At 37.3% G+C, this 27,496-nt stretch overlaps 2 protein-coding genes across 7 annotated transcripts in view; both read left to right on the top strand.

The window, feature by feature from the left end:
• Positions 1-24,084, top strand: part of MRPS33 (mitochondrial ribosomal protein S33) — a 71,683-nt gene extending 47,599 nt beyond the window's left edge. The window contains exon 4 of the transcript XR_008528325.1: positions 24,045-24,084. The gene's annotated coding sequence lies outside the window, so the exon portion shown is untranslated. The remainder of the gene's footprint in view (positions 1-24,044) is intronic.
• The window catches only part of BRAF (B-Raf proto-oncogene, serine/threonine kinase), a 121,533-nt gene continuing 108,790 nt past the window's right edge, over positions 14,754-27,496 (top strand). For all 6 annotated transcript variants that reach the window (XM_054563986.1, XM_054563984.1, XM_054563989.1 and 3 more), the window contains exon 1: positions 14,754-14,933. In XM_054563986.1, coding sequence (XP_054419961.1) covers positions 14,808-14,933 — 126 coding nt within the window. In that variant the 5' untranslated portion in view covers positions 14,754-14,807. The remainder of the gene's footprint in view (positions 14,934-27,496) is intronic.

The following is a 27,496-nucleotide window of genomic DNA, read 5'->3' as shown; positions in this document are numbered from 1 at the left end:
CAAAAGGAAAAGCATTCATATTCTTAGATGAGAACATTAATAGTAAACAGTCAATTTTCCCAAAATGATGTATAAATTTATTAAAATTTTAATTAACATACTAATAGGTTATGGCTGAGGACTGGAATTGGATAAAATACCTTTTAAGTGTAGACAGAAAAATAAATGTCTGTAGCAAAATACAGAGTGAAGGGAAACTCAGCAGATATTAGAACAGTGACTCTGAAAAGTCACTGTTACCAAATCATTACAGACCTCTGGAAGATTAGACAAACATATCAGTGGAATGGGGTAAGAATCTAGAAATAAGCCTCAAGATATTTATAAAAAATAATATGTGATAAAGGAGTAGCTGAAATCACTGTGGGCAAGATAAATTATTTCATAAATGGTGCTGGCACAACTAGCTATGTATTTAAGAGAAATAAACTTTGATCTCTGTCTTGTGTCAGATATAAAAAGAAATTATGAATAGATAAAATACTTAAAATAAATCAAACAAAATCTTTGGTGGGAAAAATCTAGGAAAATCTATATTCAATCAACAGGTAGAGGACATTGGAGAGCTAGGCCGTATAAATTTTTTTTAAAAGTAGTCATATATGACTCTATAAAAGTTTTAAACTTTTGTATTAATTCATGTGGAAGATATATCATAATTTAAATAATAGGCAAATAATAGATTCAGAGACAATATTTATAATACAAAGGAGAGATAAATATTCAATAATTACATAATGAGCTCTTACAAACTGAGGCAAAAGAGAATACAAAACTAGTAGAAAAGTAGGCAAAAGATATAAACAGAGAATTCATAGAAGTATCTAATGACCAATAAACACATGAAAATATAGTAAGCTCACTAGTAGCCAGGGAAATGTAAATTAAGTTACAAGAAGATATCACTTTAAGTCAATTTGTCAAAAATTTTAAAGGGTGATAATGTCTATTATTGGCAAGAATGTGGGAAGAAGAAAACTCTCATACACTGTTGATGGAAGTAGTATTAGAGCCTTTGTGAAAGCCAATTAGCAATATCTATTCAAATTACATTTATTTGTACCCTTTTAAGGAATGCCACACCTGTTTTATATCCAAGAGGGGTAAAGAGCATTAAGAGGGAAGATTACACATAAATAGATGCTTTCTTCAGCTTTGTTCATAGTAGAAAAATAAAGTAGAGCTCTACATGTTAACTTTGAGGGATTATCATGTATTTTTGGCATTGCATGAAAAAAGCAGAATGCCCAATGAGGTCAATTTACCACCAAGTGACCAATTGGTCTCCTCAATATATGGTGTCATATTAGGGGCTCAGTGTTGGACTCTGCAGCTGATGGGTAGGTAGCAATAGCTAGAGAGGCCTTGGCAAGGAGGAGGCCACTAAGTTGGGTCCATGTGTAACCTCAGCATCTGCCACCAGAGCCAATTCTCATGTGCCCATTGTGCCAGCCCTTGATATCCTATGACATAGGATGGCTGATATTAACTGGCCTAATAACTTAGACTTCCTCATATCTGATTTGTCAGCCTTCTCCTTCTGGGCCCCTGATCACTGACCACTGCCCAGGAATCTGCATGTATTCCCATTTTGGTCCGTTTTTCCTTCCACATCAGTGGGTAATCAGTTGTACCACTCTCTGCTCTGCCTACTGGGAAGATTTTCCCTGCCCACTATTGTTCAAAGCCATCCCTAAATGCGGATATAATTCATCCATATACATATTCAGTTTTCACCCATGTACCTAGCTAACACAACTGTGAACCAGGTTTGAGCTTTTTCCTCCTCCTTCAGCTGGTTCTGCTGGACCTCTCCAACAGAGTTACTGGTATGAAGGTAGGGGTATCTGTGCAACTGTGGTGGGTGACACAGGGGTCTAGGCTACTTATTCCTGCCTAGGCTACTGGTCCTACTCAAGCCTGATCCCAAACATACCTTTTCAATTTTTCAATGAACTGCTGTTAGGCCCATCAGACTTTATAACTTGGCAAGTCTGACAAAACCTCTAATGGGCATTTCCGGACCCATGGCCCTTTGGTCCCCCACAGTCTAATATTTTGTCTCTATAAGGGCCCAGTAATGTGCCAGGACATGATTCTCAAAGGTGTATAATTCTCTTCTTCAGATGGCATGGTCTCATTCCAGAAGGGTCTGCATTGTGATTCTCCAACTGCAGCTTGCTTTAAACTACCTACTGAATGGATTTCAAATTAAATGTGTCCTTTTCACATTCATACCTGACTCAAAACTCAGGTATGGATGAGAGTTGAGGAAATGAAAAACAATCTAAGTAATAGATAATATACTATTAGTAGGATCACTCTATTTAACACTGGTCTGTGGTCCCCGACCCACCTACAAGACAATTCAAGCCCTCACATAAATAACACAATTGTATCTGGAACACTTTCTGGACTCCACCTGGGCCCCTCCTATAAAGGAAAATAAAAATTCTTGGCAATAGTGGAATAAAACTAATTAACCAGGATTCCCAGATGTTATCAGACCAAATGACTAAAATGAGGATATATTAACTCAAAACTCAAAATCACAATGGCTTTAGGCCCTACCAGTTTCATAGTTTGAACTTCAGCAGCCCACATAAAACAGCTCTAATTATTTCTGGGAGTCTCCAAAAGGGATGCTTTCCAGGACTAGGCAGCCACATTGCCCACTCCAGGGTGTACAACTGACATTGTATTCTGGGTGAATGTCAATTTCTGAAGTACAACTAGATTCACACTGAGTAAAATGTGAATGGCATCCCTGGAATGGTTGTACCATTGACCTTGTGCCTCTCAGATGTTCACAAATCAGTTCCCACTCAGGATCTAATGTGTTCCTCCTCTTTTGCTTCAGCTGCTCCTGGCCATTGTCCACTGCCTTTGACACTGCCTGAAGGAGAACCACTGACATGAACGTTGAGGGCACCCTTCACACGCTCCCTGTACACACGCAAAGGAGGCTGCCCCTCGACATCCCAGAGCCATTGTTTGCATATTGCCAGAAAAAGGCTGGGTTCTGCGCAGATATGGGGAGAAAAGATCTGCTCCCTACATACATGGCGCTTTGCTTCCCAGGTTCTTAAGTCCAAACCTTACTAAATCCTTAACCAAAGTGTCGCATCAGTTTCTTCTCTCCATTCCTTCTTCATTATCTCCTGCAAACAACTCTCAACACTATCCCTTCCTAACAAGAGTCTGCCTTGGCCACGGGAATAACAACCGGTTTAGTGTAATCTGTCTCAATGTGTGATACACCAACATCTACATATGCCTTCTTCAACCTCCATCCAAAGAGCCAAAGAAGCATATATATAGAAATAAGAACACTTAATATCTGTGGTTATTTAAATGGTGACTGTATGTATATATGCATGGATGTACATCTTTGAGGGAAAAAAAGATTGGATACTTAACTTTATATCTAGACTCATTCTAGGGAAAAAAACTTTGTAACTTGTAATTTTTTTTTAAATCTTAATTTACTAGGGATATTTAATTTTTCCAAAGCTATTTCCCTATGATCTGTTTTCTCATGGAGAAAATTAATTAAATCATGTCCAAAGATATGTAATTACTTGCATGCTGAAAACTTGACAAAGAAATAAGTCTTCAGGGACAGAGAAAGAAAAACTGGTTTTACACCTCCCATAACTTTATGTTTCAAACATTCAGCGAGGTCAAATTACAAGGACAAATGTCTTGAAGAAAATTATAATGTCCTTGAGGTAATTGTCCTAATTCCACATTATTAAGAAAACTCTCATATCATTTATTGCTCACAAACACCTTGTAACAAGCATGTTGATTCAATGAAGGAAATAGATACCTTATATGTAGTAAAAATAAGCTAGTTAAGAAAATAGATGATCATCATCTCGGATACTTCAATGCTTAGCCACGTGAGTTCTTAATGCAAAACCTTTTAATTTCCTTATTGTGACAATTTGGCCTTTACTTATTCACTTTTAGCTAGAAGCCTTTCTAAGCACTCTTCCACATAGGGTTCGGAGTTTCAACTTTGATTTATTTATTCAAAAACTGCTTCTGCACTTATCAATAGTCTGTAAGCCAGTAGTAGTAATTCAGCTTCTGGTTGAGTCCTGCCTGTCTGCTACAACTACAAATCCTCAGTCACACCAACAATCTCCTGTTTAAAACTTTTAAATGGCAGCTTTAGTCACATCTTCTCTTCAGTGTGTTAGAAATCACTGGGCCTAATCTCAACTAAAACAATCCACTGCACTTATGTTTGGAATGTATTAAATAGCATGAAATGCAAAAGTGATAAAATGTTGAGTCTTCTCATTAAAGTAATAGTGTTCTTGGCTCCTTAATTATCTGACATTTAACTTCTTTCATGATTTTAGCAACTAATAACCTTTCCTAGATAATAAATGATTGTTCTGTACAAAATCAGGGAGGATGTTGTTTACATTGATGAAAGAAAAGTGCTCATATGAAAAGCGCCACCTACAAAACCACACTAATTCTAATAGTGTGAGAGAGATGTTAATATATATAATAAAGAGTCTGAATAATTAGGGTATTTGCCTCTCAAATCTATTATGTCAATTTAATATACAAAATATATAAATTCTGATCAACATATACACTAGCAATTTAAATAAAATATATTTATAAAACATTAGATTACAATTTGGCTTAAATTATCTAATATTGAATCATTAAAATAAAAGTACAGGGAAGTAATAATGACAGGTGTGGAAACCAGAAATTCACACCCAGCAGCAAAAAAAAAAGAGAGAGAGAGACAGCTAAAAAGTATCAAAGTAATGAACAAAAGAATTTTAAAAAGGAAAAATCCAGATTCTGCCACAGAGGAGGACACCTAATATGAAAAAGATGTGAAGGTAAAGAAATATACATTTATGCATCTATTGTTGAAAAACTTCAGAAGTGACTGAATTCAATTATTAAAAAAAAATTACAGGGAGAGAATCTTATAGGTAGCCAAGAGAAAAGCAGTTAGTTACCTACCAGGGAGCTGTCATAAGACTGTCAGCTGATTTCTTAACAGAAATGCTGCAGGCCAGAAGGGAGTGGCAAGAAATATTTAAAGTGATGAAAAGCAAGGACCTACAACCAAGATTACTCTACCCAGCAAAGCTATCATTTAGAATTGAAGGCCATATACAGAGCTTCACAGACAAGAAAGAGCTAAAGGAGTTCATCACCACCAAATAAATGTTACATGAACCGTTAAAGGGTCTTGTTTAAGAAGGAGGAGAAAAGATGATCAAAATATTAAGAATAAAATGGTAATAAGTACATATGTAGTAACAATTCAATCTAAAAAACAAAATAAGTGAACAAGCAGAACAGAAACAGGCTCATAAGTAACAGAGAACATTTCGACAGTTGCCAGATGGGAGGGTGGTTGGGGAGATGAATGAGAAAGGTGAAGGCATTAAGAAGTACAAATTGATAGTTACAGAATAGTCATGGGGATGTGAAGTACAGCATAGGGGATATAGTCAATAACATTCTAAATAACTATGTATGGTGTCATGGTTACGTGATTTATTGAGATGATCACTTAGTAAGCCATTTAATGCTAATCACTGGGGGCATACCTGAAACATAATATTGTGTGTCAAGTGATTAAAAAATAATAATTTAAATATTAAAAAAGTCAATTCCAAAAGATATCATATATAATATCATATGATTCTATTTCTATAACATTTTGAAATGAAAAAAGTATAGAGAATTAGAAGTGCCAAAAGTTGCCAGGTTGCCAGAGGTTAGGGCCTGAGAGAGGGTGCAATGCAGGCAGTGGGCCAGTGAGGAAGGTCAGCGTGGTTATTATAAAAGGTCAGAAGGAGGGACTCTTGTGGTGCTGGAACTGTTCTGTATCTTGATTCTGGTGGTAGATACACAAGACTACACAGGCGATAGAATTTCATAGAACTAAATACACACACGGGCATGCACACACACACATGTAAAACTGGTGAAATCTGATTCACATGAGAGGATTGCATCAATGTTAATTTCATCCTCGTAATATCATACTACAATTTTGTGCCCAGTTAGGGGAAACTGGTTGAGGGGTACATGGGATGTCTTTGAGTTATTTCTTACAACTGTGTGTGAATCTGCAATTATCTCATAGTAAAATGTTTAATTTAAAAAAAGATTACAGGGATTAATTAACTCAAAGGTTTTTGTTCCATCTGCAACAGAGAATATGGAATTAGTATTTACCTTTAAATAAGAAAGTCAAAAGGTGGTGTCACCAATTGAAATTTTAAAAGAAAAAAGGGTGAGCGGCTGTTGAAGCAGAAAGTGGGGATTGTAGAGATCAGTTTGGGACTTTGGAATTTGCAGAGTCTGCGACAAATCCAGGTGCAAACATCTAATGGGAAGTTGGAAAGATGGAAGGTTGAGGCCAGATGGAGCTATCTAGATGTGATACAGATTTAGAAGTCTTCACTGTAAATAAAACCAAAGAAATGGGTAAGAGGATAAAAGTTCTGCGAGAAAAAAAAAAATGGGCAAAGAATAGAGCCTGGGGTTTTATCAACAGTTAAACTGCAAATGGTGATGGCTGACCCCACAAAGAATGGACCTTTTGTGAGGAGAATCAGCAGTGTGGGAAGTCATGAAATCGAAGGTAATAGAGATTTTTGAGACAAATAGCTGACAGCATCAAATGCAAGGAGAGGAGAGACATTCATACTGTGAGGTAGGGAGGGAGACTAAGAATGAATAAAAATGCACAGAAGCTTGCACTTGGGACAGCTGAAAGCGAAAACATTCACATCTTAAAGCCTCTACTTTCTCTGTGAAGTAGGAAGCAAGATCACAGAAAGGCTTCCATGCCTAAGAATCAAAGACAAAAGCAAAACACAGATTTTAAAAGAGGCATTAGAGACATTAAACACAAAATTTAGTAGAAGTTATGATGTCTGTACAAGCTGAATACTATTAAAGCTTTGTTCTTTATTAACTATTTAAGATTTGTTGGTGATATCAAGTCCACTGTATACAAGGCTCTCTCAGAGCAGTGGTGTTAAACAAAAAAATCTAAGACTCTCATTATTGTTTTGATGACATAAAAGTCTAGCACAGTGTCTGGTACTCAGTGAGCATGCTATAAATATCTGTCGAATGAATGAAGAAATGAAACATGAGACACCATAAAATATCTCAGGAACAAGAAGATACAAGGAAGATTTTGCTGGAAATGTTTATAATAAAAATACATAGTTGGAATAATACTAAGAATTGAAGATACAAGAAAATTTCTAGTTGATACATAAGAGAGATACATTACAGGGACTTATAAAAACCTGAGTGAGACACAGCAAAAATTTTGGCTCTTACCATCTATAAATCATTATGCAAAAACAACTTAATTCTAATAGAAAAAAAAGGCATTATCAAACTAGATATATCAGGAATAGATCCTAGACAGATAATATAAGAAGGTAAAAATTAATGCTATATTAATAGTAATACGTGCCTAAAAAGTTAATTGCCTGAAAACATTTCTTTGGAAACTTATCACTCTTTTATTACCATAAGTATGTATTACTTTTATATAATAAAAGAAAATTTTCCTCCAACATTTTTTAAATCTCAAATGTACACAAAAGTAAAAATAGTATTATAAATATACTACTAAATGAATCTTTCATCCAGATTCCCAAATTGTTAATACTTTGTCACCTTTTCTTTTTTCTATCTCTATTTTATGACTATTTAAAGTTGCAGACATATTTCAGCCCCAAACACTTCACCATTCATGTTATAAAAACAAGAATATTAAACTAATTAACACTAATTCACCATTATCACCTAATATACAGCCCATCTTTAAATTTCCCCAATTGTCCCAAAAATGTCCCTTACAGTTTATTTTCTTATCCAAGATACAGTTACATTTCATGTATTGCATTTGGTTGTTAGGTCTCCTTAATTTCTTTTTAATGGAGAATAGTTCCCTTGACTTTCTGCCCTTGACGTTGCTCTTCATGATACGGAATTTTTTGAGTTGGAGTTTGTTGTCCTGTATAATGTCTTTCATTCTGGTATGACTGTTTCCTCATGATTACATTTGTTAAATATTAAATATTGTTTGGCCCAAATACTACATAGATGATGCACTACCACCAGGACTTACATCATGTTGAATTGTCGCCCTGTTGGTGATGCCAAGTGGAATACTTTGATTAATTTAGTGACTGCCAGATCCTTCCATTGTGAATGAATACTTCCACATTTATAATTATTGAGAAATCTGTGTGGTGGTTTTATGAAAGCATAAGACTGCCCTGCTCCCCAACAGTCTTTTACTCAACAATAGTTTTAGCAACAATTAATGGTCCTGATCTGGAGTAATTATTACTTTGGTGGTTGCAAAATGATGATTTTCTAATTCTATCATGTCCTTGCTCTTCAGTATACCAAGGCACATCCTGCACAAGCTCAATTTATACATTCTATATACTCTCTGCCCACATCTGGAATCAACCATTTCTCAAAGGAGTCCTTGTTACTTTTAGTGGAGAATGGCATTTTTAAAATTGAAATCCAACCATCAGGTATACATATTGCTACTCCTAGACACCTCTCTCAGTGGGGCCCATATCTCTTAATACATCTATATACAGGGTCCATCAGAAGTAATGCCTGCTTTGATTGTGGTTGGTAGGGAAATAATATTGGTGTAATAATTTATAGTTTTAATTTGAACATTTCACCTAAAATGTCATATGGTGTGCTTGAGTGTGATATTATGTTATAGAATTATATGCTTATGATTTTGTAATAAAAGATTTTGTAATAAAAAAGGGGTGTTATTTGTGCCAGACCCCCATATAATGTGTATACTCTAAGTGTATATACATATATACGTACTTAATTAGTTTACTAGTGTATTTCTAATTCTGTCACTCCTTCATATATTAACTATCATATTTTCTTATAAAAATTATATAATGTGTCTATGTATTTGTGTATATAAATTTTTTCACCTAAATCCAATGTTAACAGCGCTTCCTCCAATTTAAATCCAATGTCATACAAGGTTCTTCTTCAACTTCTGTGTTCCATACATATTTCTTACTTTTTCCACATAAGAACCCTGATTCCCAACATCAATATACATACATACTCATTTGCTCTATCCCATGATAAATACAGATTGTTTCAGAATTAGAAAACTAGTATCACTACCCATAATAAACTTTCTAGATAAACTTAAAGATTTGTTTGTACTTCATTTGTTGCTAGAATATATTCTGGTCAGTACTTAATCAGAAGCAGAAGCTTCTGATTCATTAGGAAATGTAAATAATAAGGAATGCATCATAGGGATTTGATCTTACGCAATGTGGAGCTGGTTAAACAGTCTGTGTGAGGCTGGGCATCTGCTGCTAGAACCTAAAATCCCGAGGGCAGACAGTGAGGAGGTGATGTGGGACAAGCAGGGATATGAGGCACAGCGAGAACACAAGGAACTACAATACAAGTCAGACTTTTACTACCCCAAGGCTGTTACTCTTAGCAGTTACCTCACAAAATGCATTTCTTATAGCCATGGTGAGTATGCTCTGGCCCCTCTCTGGGGATATATTTAAGGAGTGGAAAAGGTCTTCCATTATGAAGAGGATTCTGGGAAACAGTTCCTGTTTAGCTCATTTGACACAGTGTAAGTCTATGATAGTCTGTAGTCAGAAAACTACATTCATTATTATATAGTTAACTGCATTAATTATTTTATCTGTGTAGTTATCAATTTGATATACAATTAAATTCATTTTGTTACATTTTATCTTTTCACTTATTCACATGTTTCCTAGAGTAAACTATATTAAAAAATATACTCAGAAAAGTCTCACTCCTATCTTATCTCTTCCCCCCAATTCTTACCCATCCTTTATCAGATACTAGTTTCCCCTTGTTTCTTACAAAAAAGTTGCATACTACACCTTGCAATAAAGGCAAACTTAAAAAAAATTTAACACCCAAAATTACTAAATCCACAAAGCATATTTCAAAGAATTCTATATCTTATTTACACACCCAAGGGTAGTATAAGCAAGATGTTATAAGATGAAATACATACTTATGTAAGTATCTCTTGGTAAACGTTATAACAAATTTCATAAATCTAAAAGCAAAGTCTTTCTTCAAGAATCAAAAAGTATGGAAAATACACCCTGGCCAGCATGGCTCAGTTGGTTGGATCATTATCCCATAACTGGAAGGTTGTGGGTTTGATTCCAATTCAGGGCACATACCTAGGCTGCAGGTCTGAAACCTGGTCCGGGTGGGTGCACGTGAAACTTGGTCTGGACACATAAGATCCCCAGTCCAGGCATGTACGGGAGGCAATTGACCCTTGCTTCTTGTTCACATTGATGTTTCCCCTCTCTCCATTCCTCTCATTCTAAAAGCAGTGGGAAAAAAAAATGTCCTCAGGTAAGGATTTGAAAAAAAGTATGGGAAATATGGATTCAGTAGAGGAGATGACAACGATGCTGAAAAGACCAAAAAAATCTAGACTTTGTGTAATAGGATTTTATTTTTTAAACAACAAAGGTTTTTGTTGACTGCAAGTTTCATATGTACCAATAATTAAGTGTGGTCACTTACATGGTTTTTGATTATATTAACAAAAGCCCAGTTCCTAGGTCATTGCAATCAGAGATTCTATTCTTTGTTGGTTGGACCAAATCTGGAACAGTGTTCAATTCATGGGACCACTTTTTAACAGGAACATTGAGAAGAGTATACAGAAAGAAAAGGAACTGCTTTGAGGAGAAAACTAAAAGATACAGAACTTCCTCCAAATATTTGAAAACAATTACTTAGAATAAGCTCATCCTATGTTCCTCTAAAAGGCAAAACTCAGACCAGAATATAGATATCATAAGAAGGGGATTTCAATCCAACTGAAAAAAATAATTACAGTTTGATGTACAGTATTAATGAAGTTCCTAACACTAAAGGATTTTGATAGAGTCTGCAACTCCACAGAGGAGATTCTAAGTGTCTCTCCGCAGGAAGGATGTGCTGAATCAACTCTATGGTTCAATTTTCTATTCACACCTGAATAGCTTCTGAGAGTAGACATCTATTCAGTAAAACAGGATGTGTTATTTGTAATGATGGCCTTGATTCATAAATAAAATGTTAAGCTGTTATTAGCTATACATCATTGAACATGGTAGGAGATGTGGACACTTCCCAGAGTCTGCTTACTTGTTTTTCAGTCACCAACCAAATTACTGTGGAATCAGACATAGCTGGGTAAGTCTGGCTGATGGGTAGAACTATCCAGTGTCTACTGGAGTGCAGGATTCAAGATGGGAACTCCAGTTGGAAGTACTCATCTCCAGGGAAGAGGGGGTCAGACATACCAGCAAGACTTGTTAACAGTCTCAATCATCGGCTGGAGCAATGTTCTGAACAGCGCTTCTCACCTAGATTTGTTTTCCAGCTTCCTGTAAATACGTGAATGCCTTAGGGGTAAAGTGGAATGTAAGCAAAACCTAAAAGAACTGTGACTAAAATGCCTGTTAGACTTTAGAATGGAAGATAATGCTGCTTTGGTGCCCATAGGACATACTATAACACAAAGGTAGGTGTTCTTTCTCTTTCTGTTCAGAACACAAACTGGCTTGGCTCCAAAAACACAGGGCCACTGTTCTGTGTAGAGGGTTCCAGTACCTCACTTCTGCTTAAAGCAGCACAGTGATCTGTGGGGGGAGGGGGTGAGTGCCCCAAAGGAGTTAGGGTGTGTCCAATGGTCAAAGACCTGCATTTATTTCTGCATGCAGTGGGGCTTCAGAAGCTAAAGAAAGAAGGTGAGGGCTTCTTCTTCGCATATTGGAATGTCTTGGTCATTTCCAGTAATAAAAAGGGGAGAATTTGAGTGTAGAGTCCCCTCTGGAGAAGATGACAATAAGTAGCCATTTCTACAAAATAGCCAGTTCATGATTCTAAACACGAGCTGTCTGTAAATTAAACATACCTATAAATTCTTTGACACTTTTTCCATTGAGAGGTAGAATCCAAATCCCCTGTCCTTGAAGGTGGGCTGGATTCTGTGACTTACCTGTATCCAATAAAATGCAGCAGAAGTGATGCTGTGTGACTTTGGAGGCCAGGTGATACAATGCAATATGGCTTTCATCTTGCTTATAGGAACACCAGCATTTGGAGCCCTTGGCCAAACTGCAAGAAGTCTGACTACCCTGAAGCAAACATGCCATGAGGAAGCTCAAGGCACATGATGAGAGCATGTTTAGGTATTTCTGGCTGACTGCCCCAGCTGAGGTCCCAGCCTGAACCACCAGACACGTGTGGAAATATGCCTCCAGGTGATTCCAGTCCCAGCCTATTGAGACAGTGCCCCCCCAGGCACTGAGCCTTCCCAGATGAGCTCCCAGACCTCGTGGAGCATAGACCGTCTATCTCCTTTGTGCCTTGTCTGAGTTCTAACTCAGAGGGTAACTTCATATTGTGTAAAGGACGAAACTATATTTTATCCTCACAATGATAGGTAGGTTGGACTGGTATTATTACTACCAACCTCTCTATACATTAAAACAACAACAACAACAACAACAACAACAACAACAAAACCCCAGGGATTTCAGCTTACCTGCTTTGAGATTATATAGCCAAAAACGTGGCAAGCTAACTAAAATCGTAATCATTGAACTTCAAAATGTATGCTTTCTTTATATTTTCCTATCTGAATACTGTGGGCTTTAGAATGGTCTCAGGAAATCAAATAAAATATACCCAGAATTTGAAAACAAGGTCAGAAAGTGTTGAATAAATGGAAGCTAACAAGAAACAATATTAAATAAATCGTATCAGCCATTCTGTGAATAACAATACAGATTGTTGCTGGAAAGGAAAGCTATAATTTAAAATGGAACTAATGAAAATATAATCTTAGGATTTTTAACATTATGTGGCAGTGTTTTAATGATGTAATATTTTCAGAGGATGATTTTTAAAAATGAAATAAGACTGTGAGAGAATTTAAAAACCTGCCAGTTATATTCCTGATGACATCAAGGGGAAAACGTGCCCTGACTGGCTGATGGTGCTACTCTAGTCTGCTTAGAAGTATGTCCTTAGAGTAAAGATGGGCACTTTAGACTATTGCTTGATGACATTACCCCTTATGATTATCTTCATTTATTCTACTTTTCCAAGCTGCCTTTTAATTTAAATTTAGTTCCTCAAGGAGATATTCCTACTTGAAAAAGAAAAGTGCAACGACAGTAACTAAGCATACCATGCTCATTTGATAGCTTGCATTCTGTATATTTCGACATAGAGGGATATGAGTATTCTGATCAACCCATCAGTCTCACACACTACTTACCTTGGGAGCAAGGGTCAGCTCCTGGGCTCATGATGGCTCTGAGCAACAGTCAGGCACCCTGCTTCAGGTGTCAGTAGGACAGCTTCCTGTCTCTTGAATCATCCTCAGGACAATAAGGAGGTCATCGGTGACTTCCCATTCATGGAAAGTACAAAAATGCAGAGTCCACTCAGGGCTTCTCATGACTTGATGTGTAGGTTCATTTGGTGATTAACTTCCTACCATCTAGGAGCTCACAGTAACTTCCACTATGTTTGCCGCTCCTATTTCTCCATTTCTTAAATAGTCCCCCCCGGCCGAAATATTCCCCCTTTCCTTTAAAATAAATGTATTTTTAATTATGAACTGGGTTCCTTTCATTCCATTCTGTCACTGGGCCTCTCAAAAGGATTTTACCTCTCCTTTCTTAATGGTTTTTATGCATATTTTGCACAGAGAATGCTTTGGAATGTTCTGCTTATGAAAGGCGCAAAAGTATTTAAAATATTTTGAATGGTTTTCTTGAAAACAAAAACGATCAGTTTTGATGTTTCAGATGTCTAGAATGTTCTGTGCTTTCTGCAGGTCCTAGTACATGGAAAGTGCCCCATCACTGACATTTGTTCAAAGAATGAAAGAACCTGGAAAACGAAAAATATTCTAAAAGGAAACATTTTATTCCTCAACGATGGCGGGGGGGGGGGGAGCGGGAGGGGGACGTCTATATTTCCTTTTAGACCCAACTTTAATAGTCCAAATCCTTTCATGAAAAGGATACAAGCATCATTCTGATAATTTGGCTGTTCTTAAAATATATTTCTATCAAATTCTACTCAGCTGTTTCAACCTAGGGGTTTCAAGTCTTATTTTTATGACAGAGACGTTCGTTGTAAAGAAAATAACAGAAGTGGCTTGGGCTTCCCCGTCCTCCCTCCAAGATTTCAACTTCTCCTCGAACACCAGCCCTGCTAGTGAGTCCTACGTTACAGAACAGGCTCAGGACCGCGACGAGAATAAAGTAGGAAACCCAAGCCATGGAAACGCTGGACGAAGACTGGTGAGCGCCACCGTGGGCAGGACGCGAAGGAAGCCTCCTCAGGGGAGGGCGCGAGGGCGCTCCTAGGATTACGTCACGCATCCCGGATGACGTCACGACCGTGACACGCGAGTGACGCCGTTGCCGCGGCGACTTCTAGTGGTCTCCGCCCCCTTCCCCCGCCCCCCGCCTCGCGTCCTTCCCCCAATCCCCTCAGGCTCGGCTGCGCCGGGGGCCGCGGGCCGGTTCCGGAGGTGGCCCAGGCGCCCCCGACCTCGCCGCCGGCGCCGCCCCGGCCGTCCCTGCCCGCCGCCCCCCGCCCTCCGCCTCCGCCTGCCCCCGCCCTCCGCCGCCCTGCCCCCTCCCCGCCCAGCAGCGGTCGCTCGGGCCCCGGCTCTCGGTTATAAGATGGCGGCGCTGAGCGGCGACGGCGGCGCGGAGCAGGGCCAGGCTCTGTTCAACGGGGACATGGAGCCCGAGGCCGGCGCGGGCGCCGCGGCCTCTTCCGCGGCGGACCCCGCCATCCCCGAGGAGGTGAGTGCCGGCGCCCCCTGCCCCCCTCCTGTCTCCGTGCTCGGCTGACCAGTGTTTATTTTGTGGAAAGAGGTGGCGCTGGGAGCTCGGATGCCCTCAGCCACCTTCTCCTTTGGGCTCTGCGGGTGGGAGAGGGGCATCCCCTCCTTGTCCCTCTCCGTCATGCAGCTCCTCGCTACGTAAACACACACCGCGGCTCAGGGGGGGTTTCCCTGGCCCGCACCCCGGCTTGGGGAAGCCGGGCAGCGGCGGCGGAGCTGGAGGCTGTCCATAGGGGGCGAGCCTCAGCGCTGGTCCTAGAAGGTCACGGCTGGCTGAAGGGAGGCAGGCTCGCATCTCTGAGATGCTTTCGTTATTTCGGGTCGGGGGCAGTGGAGGGAGGGGGCGGCATCCAGGTGGAAGATGTGGGGCCGGGGCCGGCGCCGGCATCGGCTTCGGCATCCGAGCCCGAGTTACCGTGGTGTCTGTAATGATGACAGTGGTCATGAGGATGGATGATGGGGCGCATCCTTCTCTCTCTACTCTCCCTGACTGTCCTCTTTTTCAGGCCGCTGGCCTCTTTTCTACTTTTCTACTTGTTTGGGGATTCCTCTTCACCTGTTTTACCCAGCGGGCGGTTTTGCTTTAGTCTTGACTTTTTCAATCCCAAACCCCACTGTTTTCCGCTCTCCCTTCCATCCCGGTCTCAATGCCCAGTCCCCCCTCCCCGCCGCGGTTCCTAATGTTTGTCCGCTCTCTGTCGCCCGGTACCTTTCCCATTGCCGGCCTGCCTGCCCTCTGACCTCAGCTTCTACCTAAGACCATTCTTGCACCTCTCTTACCCCTAGTCCGCTTGAGGCCCTCGACCTCATTCCACCGCTCGCAGACATTGTTATCTGTTGTTATCTCCGCAAATCCTTCTGGGCGCTTTGGAACTGCTTGCTTTCTGAATCCTGAAGCTGTCAAGGTTCCATTACGTTTCCTGTGCACGACTGGCACTTTCGGTCGGTCTTCCATTGTCCCTTCACACCTCTTTATTTGCCCATTTAAAAAAAGGGGGAGGTTTGGTTGCTTTCTTTCTGTTGTCCTTTTTGTCTCAGTTTACTTCTTTCATTTTTTAGCCCTTGCTTCTCTCAGCCTGTTTTTACATTATTCAGCCTCTTATCATCTTGTCAAACTACTTTATTTACGTTGTGTTTTCTATTCCGTAAAATTTATTTCATCGAGTATTTGGCTTTTTATTACATAAAATAATACACTTCACTATCCTTCACAAAGTATGCGATAACTTACGGTATAACAACTGTGCTTTACAGTTATTTAGGTAACATGACTGACTTTGTTGACTTTGCTCAAAGTTCTCTTTCCTTCCCACTAGTTACATTTTGTTTCCCAACTCCTGTAACTCTCATTCTTTCTTCTGTCTATGCAATTTCTTTTTCCTGGTTCATCATCTTTACTCTGGAAATTCATCTGCTGTGCTTGTTCTATTCAGTATCGTTTCATAATATTTGTTTTTCATCCTCGTATGCCACTTCCATCTGTCCCCATAATGTGTCCTGTACCATCAGTTGATCAACTTTAAATTTTCTCTTATTTTTTTTCTTCCTTAACAAAATTACACTATTTTCTACTTTATAGTTTGCATTTTTGCTCAGATTGGTTTTCTCTAATATCTGTTCATTTTTCCCAACTTCTTGGATTCTGAGGATAGAGTTCTTCCCTTCTTCCATTTCCTAGTTTATTACGTTTTTCTTGTCCCTAGCTGCCATTCATTCTGTCTTGTTTCCTGGCTTTTGGTACTAAACTTGCTGAAGCTTCCTCTTGTCTTCCCCACACCTCCACATTCCTTCTTATTTATAAACAGCTTTGTTCCGTTGACATGGAAATTTATTTTTAGGATACATTGTTTTTGATGGATAAATACTAGGGGTCACATCTGCTGTCTATTTTTTCCGTGAATCGGATATGCCTTTGTCTTAACAGGCACAGGTGCCTCTAGGCTTGCTTTACTCTGTGGTGCATGTATGCTTTTGTTGAATTGTATCTAGAAGAATAGGTAAATTAGTGGGTGTGGGTTATGAAATTGTGATTTTCTGATAGCATTGTTTACATTGAGAATTTTGTTTCAGAGTTATTAGGAGTGTTTGCAGTAATATAGAGACGGCTTTTGTAAAGTAGAATCTCTGCTATCTTATTTGAAGGGCCAGATTGTTTGAACTCCACCCTCTGAGGATTCTGATTAGGTGAGAGCTAGAGTCTGGGCTTCTGCGTTCGACACACTTCTAGGCAGTTCTCGCATGTCAGTGCTTGAGAACCTCTAGGCTAGGTGCATTTAAGCTTAAATTGACAATAACTGGAAAGCATATCTGAATTTCCCGAAACCATAAGTATACTTTAATTTTAGTTAGAAGTGTTTCCCACTGCCTCCCCCCGCCCAGGTTTTAATATTTAGTAATGAATAGTAGTTTTTCCTTTATATTTTTTTAATAGGAGCTGATAATGAATTTGATGGGGAGGAGGAATAAGTGATTAAAAATGGATCTCTTTTTAATACAAATTTCAATGACATGGATAGTAGAATAAATTTCTCCAAGAAATAATTTTAAATTTGATGTTGGTATTAATTCAGTGGAAACTGAAATGTGCTATTGTCTTTTGAGCTGTCTTCCTTATATGCATGTAAAGAGATATCTTATAATTCCTCATGCATAGGAAGAAATGAAAAATTGTGCATGTGTAAAATGATACGTTTTATTCTAAAGACTTACCTTACTGACAGTAAAATAAAAGTTTAAAAAAATGTTTCTTAGGGAAGTTTCAGCTTCACTAAAAAATTTCTAATTACAGAGGGAAAGCACATTTATTATTGAAAAATTAGAAATGTAAGTACAAAAATTAAAAAAATCATCTGTAATCTTGCTACTAAGGTATAATTACATAAAACAATTTGATGTACATATATCCATACACTCTTTTTTATACTTGTATAATACAGTATATGTGGTTTTGTAATACTTTTAACTTAACAATATAACCAAATATTTTACCTACTAGTAGATACTGTACTTTTTAAACTAAACTTTTTTTAATAATAAGTTGTTTCTAATTTTTTTACTTTTGTTATCTAACATCTTAAACATAAAATTATGTTGAAAATTGAACAAATTGCATGTACTATATTTGTAAGTATTACTTTATAGATGCTCAAAATAGAATATTCTGGTAAATTACAGGAGGTTATTAAATATTTATCAAATGAATGTGCTTACACTTTTGGCATTAAACATTTACTTCTGCACATTTATATTCCCCTGATGTTACTTTCTGTCTTTCTATGACCATATGGTATAGTATGGGACAATATGACCATATGGTATAATAAATACATTGAAAAAATGTGTTGTAACAGGGTATGGTATTTATTAACTATTCTCGTGCTATGCATCTGTAGAAGGGCTTGCAGTCACATTACAGTTGTATCGTTTTTAAGATCTCTTACTGCCAATCTTAGTTAAGCTGTGTAATTATAATAATGCATTGACTAAGCAGTATTCTGGGATGGAATCTCCTCCATAACGAAGTCCACTCTATTAAAACACATTTTTATGAACCAGGCCAAATCAGGGTGGATTACATCATAGTCTCAGTAAGTGGAAGTCCCAGTAAGGTACGTGCCTCTGCAGTTCTGCCTGTTGCTGTTAATACTTGTCTGGATATATTCAAAGGTGGACAAAACATGCCTGTTAGGCACAACTATAGAATAGTTATGTGTCTTTGGTGTTTCTAGTGTTCCCTTTCTGTGCTCTTTCTCTTCATTTAATGAGCTTCCTCCTTTAGTCATCCACTCACCTCTTCTGATATCAGTCACTTATATATGTTGGTAATTAAAGGAATTGATTGTTAGTAAACAGATAAGAAAGGAACTCTGGGACTGCATGTAGTAAACCTGAGTGCAAACTTGATTTTGTTGTATTTAGATAATAGGCTAGAAAAATTATATTAGGATAATGGACTAGAGAAGTCTGACTTTTCTTAATTCTCTGTCCCTTGCTTTCCTGATTAGAATGAATTAGGATCCCGTCATAACAACTGGAAACCTATGTTCTATGAATAGTAGGGCAGAGAAGGAGGGAAGCAGGTTATGCTTTCTTTTTTTTTTTTTTAAAGCATTTTCTAAGACGATGCTTACGTTGTTCTTTCTTTTCCTCCAATCATAAAGGTGTTTTCTCCTTTAGAATTGCAAAAGTGTATTTCATTTCGTTTGACATCTTGATATTAATTTAGCTGAGTACTTATGAACATTTTTTGTTATAATCCCCTTGTTCTATGAAATCCAATATGTTCCTGTGTTTCCTATATTTCTGCCTCAAATTACCATTAAAATAAGCCTTTGTTGTCAGTATCCCTTACTGAATTTTGTGGTCCTAAAAAGATGAATTGTTTTAAGTCCTTTACTCATTCTCTTTGTCTACTTTAGATTCATTAATTATTTTGTTATAGAACTTCTGAATCCAAAGTAGGTGAACCTGTTGAGGAGCTTTTCTGTTTTGTTTTTTTAGAACTGCTGCTTTCATAGTAGTAATGTCATAGATAATATTAATACTGTAAGAACCAAAAGGTGGCCTCCTTTCTTCCTTAAGTATTTGGTGGAGGAATTGACATACTCTGGGAGGTAGTCTTATGTTTCTTTTGGCTACCAACCTAATTTACTGTCATACATAATTAGCATGGTAGTCAGAAGAAACTCTTAATCTAACCTCCACCCTAACATTAAGCAATTATTTTTTCCTCACCTCTACCCTCTGAGATTATTTTGGTTTCCATGTTTTCTCTTGGGCTTAAAAACTATTATTCTTGTTCCTTCCCATATCAAGACTATGCATACATAGAGGGAGATTGATGCCCAATAACACTATATTTTTTTCTGGGTCCCGGGAAAGCCCTCGGTAACAGAATATAAAAATCACTCTGACCTCAATTAACTTTATATTTCCCAGAAGATCTGGTCATGATTTTCACTGAAGGATTAAAAAACAAAAAATCAGGAAATGTGTTCATAGGGCCTAAGTCTCGAACTCCTGACCGGTACAGGCTCGAGAGACAGTTGGGAAGGTAGGCAGTGCCCAGGCTTTTCTGTTCATGTTGTAAGGAGTGTTATTCCAATTGTATTTGGCTACGTTGTGAATTTTGAAACTGCATTTCCAGGGAGAGAGAAACATAACATTTTGGCAGTCTATTTTCGACTCTTGTTCCAAAATTAGTGTGGTTAAAGAAAAGTATTCGTCTCCTTATTGTAAAAGATGCTTTAATTGTGTTTAAATTGAGAAATACTCTACTCTTGTCTTATATTTTTTTCTTGCACTACATATGTAACCTTTAAATTAATAATACCACAAAAATTGACTTTATTTTTAGAACAGCATAAATTAAATAAAATTTCAGTATGCTTTGAATTAGTCATTTTTGAGTATTTTGAAACAGTTTAAAATACTGCTAGGGGTTGTTCCTCCCATGACCTAGGATTTTTAAACAGTATTTTCTATATTACAGCATTTATTTTGCAAAGTAAATTTCTGTTCAGGTTTATGGATGTACTTTTAAAGTAAAAGGGGAGTACTAGCTTCAGCTACATTGTAAATAATAATTAGAACCTTTATTTTTTGTGCTGTCAGTTTGGGCTTAACACCTTTTCTTCTGTTTTAAAGTTTATATTTTCTACTTAGAAATCTCCCCGTAGTTTAGAGGGAGAAAACAATTATTAATTTAAGAGTCATAACTACATATGGTTATTTTTTAAAGAGTAGCATAATTTCTGGTAATGTCGAATTAAGGTAATTTAATTCCCATTCATTATAAAAACATGCTGTCTTTTCTATGAATACCAAACAATTATTGCCTTTATTCTTTTTACTATAAAAAGATAAAGTACTATTGTTAATTATTCCTAAATAACTCAAAAGTGCCTTTTTACACATTGTATAACTATTTCTGTGGGAATGGTGTCAGAGAACTTCAGGTAGGGAAGAGATTATGATTCAGTATAGTCCTTAAATTCCTATTCAGCAACCACTGAAAGTGTTCCTTTCTTCTTAGTTTTTACATGCTTGCTTCTTACCTTTAAAATATTCCACACGTTCCAGCAAGTGTCTTCTTCTATTAACAATAAGTTACATGATCTCAAGTTAAATTTTACTATACAGGAAAATTTAGTTCAATGTAACTTCTCAATATTGTGGATAATTTTTCTGCTACTGAGTTTGGCATTTACAGCAGACCTCTTATCTTCAGAGGATACTTGTTCTAGACCCCCCCATAGATGCCTGAAACTATGGATAGTACTGAAACCTACATACAGTATTTTTTTCCCTGTACATACATATATTTTGACTTAAAGGAAGCACTTTACAGTTTCCCTTTGTCATGTCCGAATTTCTAGCATTGCTACTTTTGCGCTTTGGACCCATAATTAAGTAAAATAAGGGTCTCTTGGGCAGGAGCATTAATTTACCAAAATTAATTAACCAATTAATTTTGTAGTATTAACATACTACAACAGTCGATCAATGATAATCAAGACAGCTAATAAGTTTCTGAGTGGCAGGGAGCATATACAGCGTGAATACGCTAGACAAAGGGATGATTCACATCCTGTCCTGGACAGAGCAAGATGGTATGAGATTTCATCAAACTGCGCAGAACAGCACTCAACCTAAGACTTATGAATGGTCTTTCTGGAGTTTTTCATTTAATATTTTCAGACCGAGGTCGACCATAGGTAACTGAAACCATGGATTTGGGGGACTAGTAGTATGTGTGTTACCATCTAAACAGGTTAGAGAGGAACATGATATGCTGAATAGTTGCAAATAGTGCTTGATAAAATTCAGAATTCATTCATCATAAAACCCTAAACAAATCAAATGTGATAAGCGGCATCTATTTTTTTAAATCAGTCTTTATAATTACTGTTGAAGTATTGAGAGTGGTTCATCTGAAATTGGGAGAGATGAGATTATCTATTAAAACTACTTAAAAAGTTGTAGAAGAAGTCCTGACCTTCACTAAGTTAAGAAAAAGAAAATGTAGAGCATAAGACTTGGAAAGGAAGAAATAAAACTATTATTATTCATAGAGATTATATATTAGAAAATTTTGAAATACCCACAAATTATTATAAACATTGAGTTGCTCAAGAAACTATGTTCTAGCAACAGATAGAAGGAAATCTAAGATAGTATATTTTACAGTAGCATAAAAAATATGATGTATCTGGGAATAAGTCTTAAAAATGGCCTAAAATTTCTAGAAGTCTTATTGAAATGAATTATGTAAGGTCTAATAATTCAGCCAAAGTACTATGTACATGGATTGATAGATGATGTTGTATAGATATTATTCTTCCCAACCAGATTTACATATTTAATATAATCCCAATCTAAACCTTAGTAAGGGTTTTGGGGTTGTTTGTTTTGGTGGAGATTAAAAAACTGATTCTAAAATTCTGTGGAAAATCAGTAAAGGGCTAGGGTAGCCAAGACACTCCCAAAGAAGACAATATAGGAGGACTTACTTCACCAGTTATTAAGACTCATTACAAAGCCTAGTAATTACAACACTGTCACGAATAGTCTAGTGATAGATGGAGTGGTGGAACAGAAGAAAAACTATACTTAATAGGTTCCGTGATATATGATAACTATATTCTGGACATTAGAAAAGCATAACCTTTTCAATAAATGGTGCTGAAAATTAGGACAATTAATTTGGAATTTTACCCCATAAGATTTACAAATTCTGGATAGATTAAATGCCTGGATGTGAAATGCAAAAATATAAAACTTTAATGAGAATGTATCCGGAGAGTTTTCTTAGATTAGAAAGTTAAAATTATTATATTTCATTAAATTTAAGATGTTATTCTAAGAGTCACCATTATTTTGTTTTGTACCTCTAAAATAAAATACTGCCAGATAGCTGTGATGTACTTACATTGATTGTAAAATGCATCTTAGTTTTCACTTTTAAAAATATTTTAACATAAATGGTGACATACAGTGCATTTCCTGAACTCCCTTCCATCAAAGGTGGGTGCAGTTTAGATTCTGTCAGTTAGATGAAGTCCCACAATTTGGAAGGCAAAAGGACCAGGGAGCTTTCTTTTTGCTGCTGTTTTGACCAGTTAGCAAAGTTGTAAGATCTGAGTGAGTAGAAGCTGTTGAGGATCTGGACTGAGCATTCCCCTGTTTAATTCCAGCTTCATGCATCTCTGGAGGCAGTGGTGCCAACAACTGTTGGACCGCTGACTTCCGGTAATGTAGTGGCTACTCCTGATTCCTAGTCCTTCCATATTTTGTATCTTCTAAGTCTTTACCCTTTCCCAGTCCTTCCATATTTTGAATGATAAGCATCTTAGTCCTTGTATTAAATGCTTTCATGGTTTGAAGTGTCTAAAATGGTTTCTTTTCTTTTTGTATTGTGCCCTGCTTAATCCATTTTTATTGGCTCAAGGTGTTTAATGTTTAGCTTTATTTTTTCTTAATTGTAATAAAATACACATAACAGTATTTATCATTTTAACCATAAGTGTAAAATTCAGTGGCATTAAATACACTGAAAATGTAGAACCATCATCTACATCCAAAATTTTTTCATCATCCCCAACAAAAACTCTACCCATTAAAATATAATTCCTTCTTTTCCCCTTCTTCAACCCTGGTAACTTCTATTCTACTTTCTGTCTATGGATTTGCCTATTCTTGGTACCTCATGTAAGTGAAATCATACAATATTTGTCATTCTGTGTCTGGCTTATTTCACTAAGCTTAATGTTTTCAAGGTCCATCTGTGTTGTGAAATATATCAAAATAACCGCCAAACTGTTTTCCTACCAGCATTCCATTTACATTCCCGCCAGCAATGCATGAGAATTCCAATTTTTCCACATCCACACTAGCACTCTTTTAAAAAAATTATAACTATCTTAATGAGCATGAATCGGTATCTCACTTTGAGTTTTGTAATTAGGTTATTTTTTCTTAGTGACAGTTCCTCAAAAATCTATATAGAATCTAAAATCTATCCCTGGCTGGTGTGACTCAGTGGATTGAGCGCTGGCCTGCAAACCTTAAGGTCACTGGTTCGATTCCTGGTCAGGGCACATGCCTAGGTTTCAGGCCAGGTCCCTGGTAGAGGGTGTGCAAGAGGCAGCCAATCAGTGTATCTCTCCCTTACTCCCTCCTTTCCCCTCTCTCTAAAAATAAATAAATAAAATCTTTAAAATCTAAATAGAGTTACCGTATCACCCAACAGTTCTGCTCCCCAGATATACCCAAAAGAATGAAAACAGACGAATAGGTACTTGAATACTGCGGGTTCATTGCAGCATTATTCACAATATACAAAAAACGGAAACAACCCAAGTCCCTATCAGTAGATGAATAGATTTAAAAATACAGTATATACATGCAGTGGACTGCTATTCAGTCAAAAAGAATGAAGTACTGATATATCATATAAAATGGGTATGCCTTAAAAACACCACAGTACATGAAATAAGCTAGACACAACAGGACAAATATATGATTCTGCTTATATAGCATATCAGAATAGGCCAAATCATATAGATAGAAAGTAGATTAGAGGTTACTAGTCTGAGGAGGAATGGGAGCCATTGCTTAATATGAGACAGGTCAGAATTTAGTGTCAGATGGAACCCAGTCTTACTGCTTACATAGTGCAGAATTTCTCCTGCAGCATCCCTGACAAATAATTAAGCATTCCGTTAAATATCCTTTAGAGTAAAGCAGCTTTTGTTCCCTGGCTAAGTATCTTTACTATCAATAAAGATATAATGTGGAACCTAAATATGCCTTCTTGAACTTCTGTCTCTAGGTTCTATCGTCATCCTAATTTAGTCCTTGGAAACGGTGCAGAATAATCTGTTTCTTTTTATCTCTTATCCCTACTCTCTCACTGTTTGACATGTACACACATCTTTAGACCCTGCTTTGACCCCGGTTACTTGCTCTTTGCCTTCAAATGTATCTGGTGATCTCATCCAAAACCAAAATAGCTTCCTGGACTCTGGTACCCTCTTGAGCTTTTGTTTTCTCCTTCTGGTCACTTAATGCCTTTCTTTAGTACTTCGAGCATCTTGAAAGTCATTTTTCCATTTATTGTTACACAACCAAATCTTTTTTTTCAAAGGCCACTATGTGTCCTTAACAGTCAAACTACCCTCTGAGCTAGAGTGTCAGTCCTGCATTTACAACTTGCTGAAGTACTTTATCTTAATGTGCACTGAAATCACGAAGTCAGCAAGTCCTAAACTAAATAGCCTTTCTCTTTAGATTCCTCCTCAAGTAATATTCTCCACTTAATCATAATTTATACTTGAAATCTCAAAGTATCTCTTCCTATCTGCTTGTTTTTTCTGTGCCCTCAGTGCAGCCATTGTGATTGGGATTAGTGCCCTTGTAAAAGACCTCAGAGACCTGACTTGTGCCTTCCTGTGTGTGAGATTACAGCTGGAAATCCATCTCCACCATCTGTGAACCTCATAGCGGGGCCTCACAAGACACCCAGTATGTTTGGCATCTTGATCTTGGACTTCCCAGCCTCCAGAATGGAGATAAATTTCTCTGGTTTATAAGACACGCGGTTTATGGGTGTGTTTTTTTTCCTAATAAAATAAATGACTGAATGGACTATCACTACAGTATTCCTGATGCTTAATACATCTTATGACACTAATATTAGGTTTTTATAAAATGTGTCAAAAAGATGATTTACTTCTAGGTGATAGTGTTATCTAAACACTCAGCATATTATTGTGCCCTACACATAGAAGGTACTCAGTAAATGGTAATTCTTTTCCTAATAGGACAGTTTAATAGGACACTTTACATTCATTACATTTATTTATTTTTGTAAAGTTGAAAAATAATTTTGAGATCCTTTGTGCTGGTTGTGTGCTAGGTGCTATGATAGAGAAATGACAGTCTCTGTCCTCAAGGAGCTTACAGTCTAGAGGTAGAAGGCGACCAATAAGCCAAGACTTACGGACAGTATTGTTTAAAATGTGCACCAGGTGCGGAGGAATCACAGAAAAGGAGTACGTAATTCAGAGTAGGTGTAGGAGATGGAAGACAAAGATTTCCTAGAAAAGGAAACTCTTAAACTGAATTTTAAATATTTAAGATGTACAAGACCTTTATAAAGGAAAGTAATTAAACTTAGAGACATAAAGGAAGACCTAAGTAAGTGGAGTTACGTACCATATACCGAGGATGGATTGGAAGAATGAGTATGGTAAAATGTCAATTTTTCTTAAACTGCTCAGTAGATTTATTGAAATCCAAATCCCTATAGTTTTTCTTTGGAACTTGACAACTTGACTAACAGTTTCTATGGAAGTAGAAAGAGTCAAGAATTGCCAAGATATTAAGAAAGAAGATGGGAAAACTTCTTTAATCCATTTTTCTGTCAAAAAAAGTTGAATGATTGCCATATGTGAGGCACTACTGGGCCCTTGTTATTACCTTGGTGGATATAAGACATGACTCCCACCCAAAGATCATACTCAAAATCAGTTCTAGTGATATCTAGGGTTTTTAATAGACCATTTCCTCTAATATCAGGAGGAGTGCCAGGACTACCAGCAAACTTAGTCACTCTAATTTTATTATGCAATTTTTATATTTAAAATTTTCTTGGTTTTAATGTCCTTTCTTTTTATTTTCTTTTATTAGTTTTGTTCATTTCTTTTAACACTAGGAAGCCAAGAAATAGACAGATATTTAAGATGTCAGTTGGATTACAGCCTTGTTAGAAAGGCAGGGGAAGATCTGCTGAGTGATGTCCAGAGCAACCTGACCTTGAGCAACAAGGGAGAGTGATTTAGAGAGCCCCACAGGCATCAGTTTTGAGGCCCAGCTTGTGGGGTGGCTGAGGAGCCTAAAAAAGGAAAAAGGAAGATGAATAACAAATTGACAAGTGAGGCTGTTAATGAATTGTATATGCTTATATGGATTTAGGTGAATAAATACATGCTACCTGGCATGGTAGTTGGAAAAGGATACACTTGCTTGGAATAGTTGAATGCCCTATTAAAGAAATGAAGTTGGACCCTGCCTCTTACTATACATAAAAATCAGTTTCTAGTAGATTGAATATTAAAAAGGAAAACTCAAAGCTTTTTTAAAAAGGGGGTATACTTTAATGAGCTCAAGGCAGGCAAAAATTTCTTAAGACTTAAAACACTAACCATACAAAAACTGATAAATTTGACTACATTAAAAATATTAAATATTAATAGAAACTTCAGTTTATTAAGACCTTCTTTAGAGGCTAAAAAGACAAGGCACAGAATAGAAGATATTTGCAATAAACATGTTATTAGTTATCTATTGCTGTGTAATAAATTGTCCCAAAACTGAGCAACTGAAAACAACAAATATTGATCTCACAGTTTCTGTGGGTCAGGAATCCGAGAGCAGCTTAGCTGGGTGGCTCTGGCTCAGGATCTCTCATGAAGCTGCCGTCAGGGTGTCAGCCAGGCCTGTGCTGATCTCAAGACGGGA

This window comes from Pteronotus mesoamericanus, unplaced genomic scaffold (genome assembly GCF_021234165.1).
Source record: "Pteronotus mesoamericanus isolate MK-2021 breed Mesoamerican mustached bat unplaced genomic scaffold, CSHL_Meso_final scaffold_85, whole genome shotgun sequence".
Lineage (NCBI taxonomy): Eukaryota > Metazoa > Chordata > Mammalia > Chiroptera > Mormoopidae > Pteronotus > Pteronotus mesoamericanus.
The sequence above is the reverse complement of the archived record's forward strand: the minus strand, read 5'-3'. Positions and strand labels throughout refer to the sequence as shown.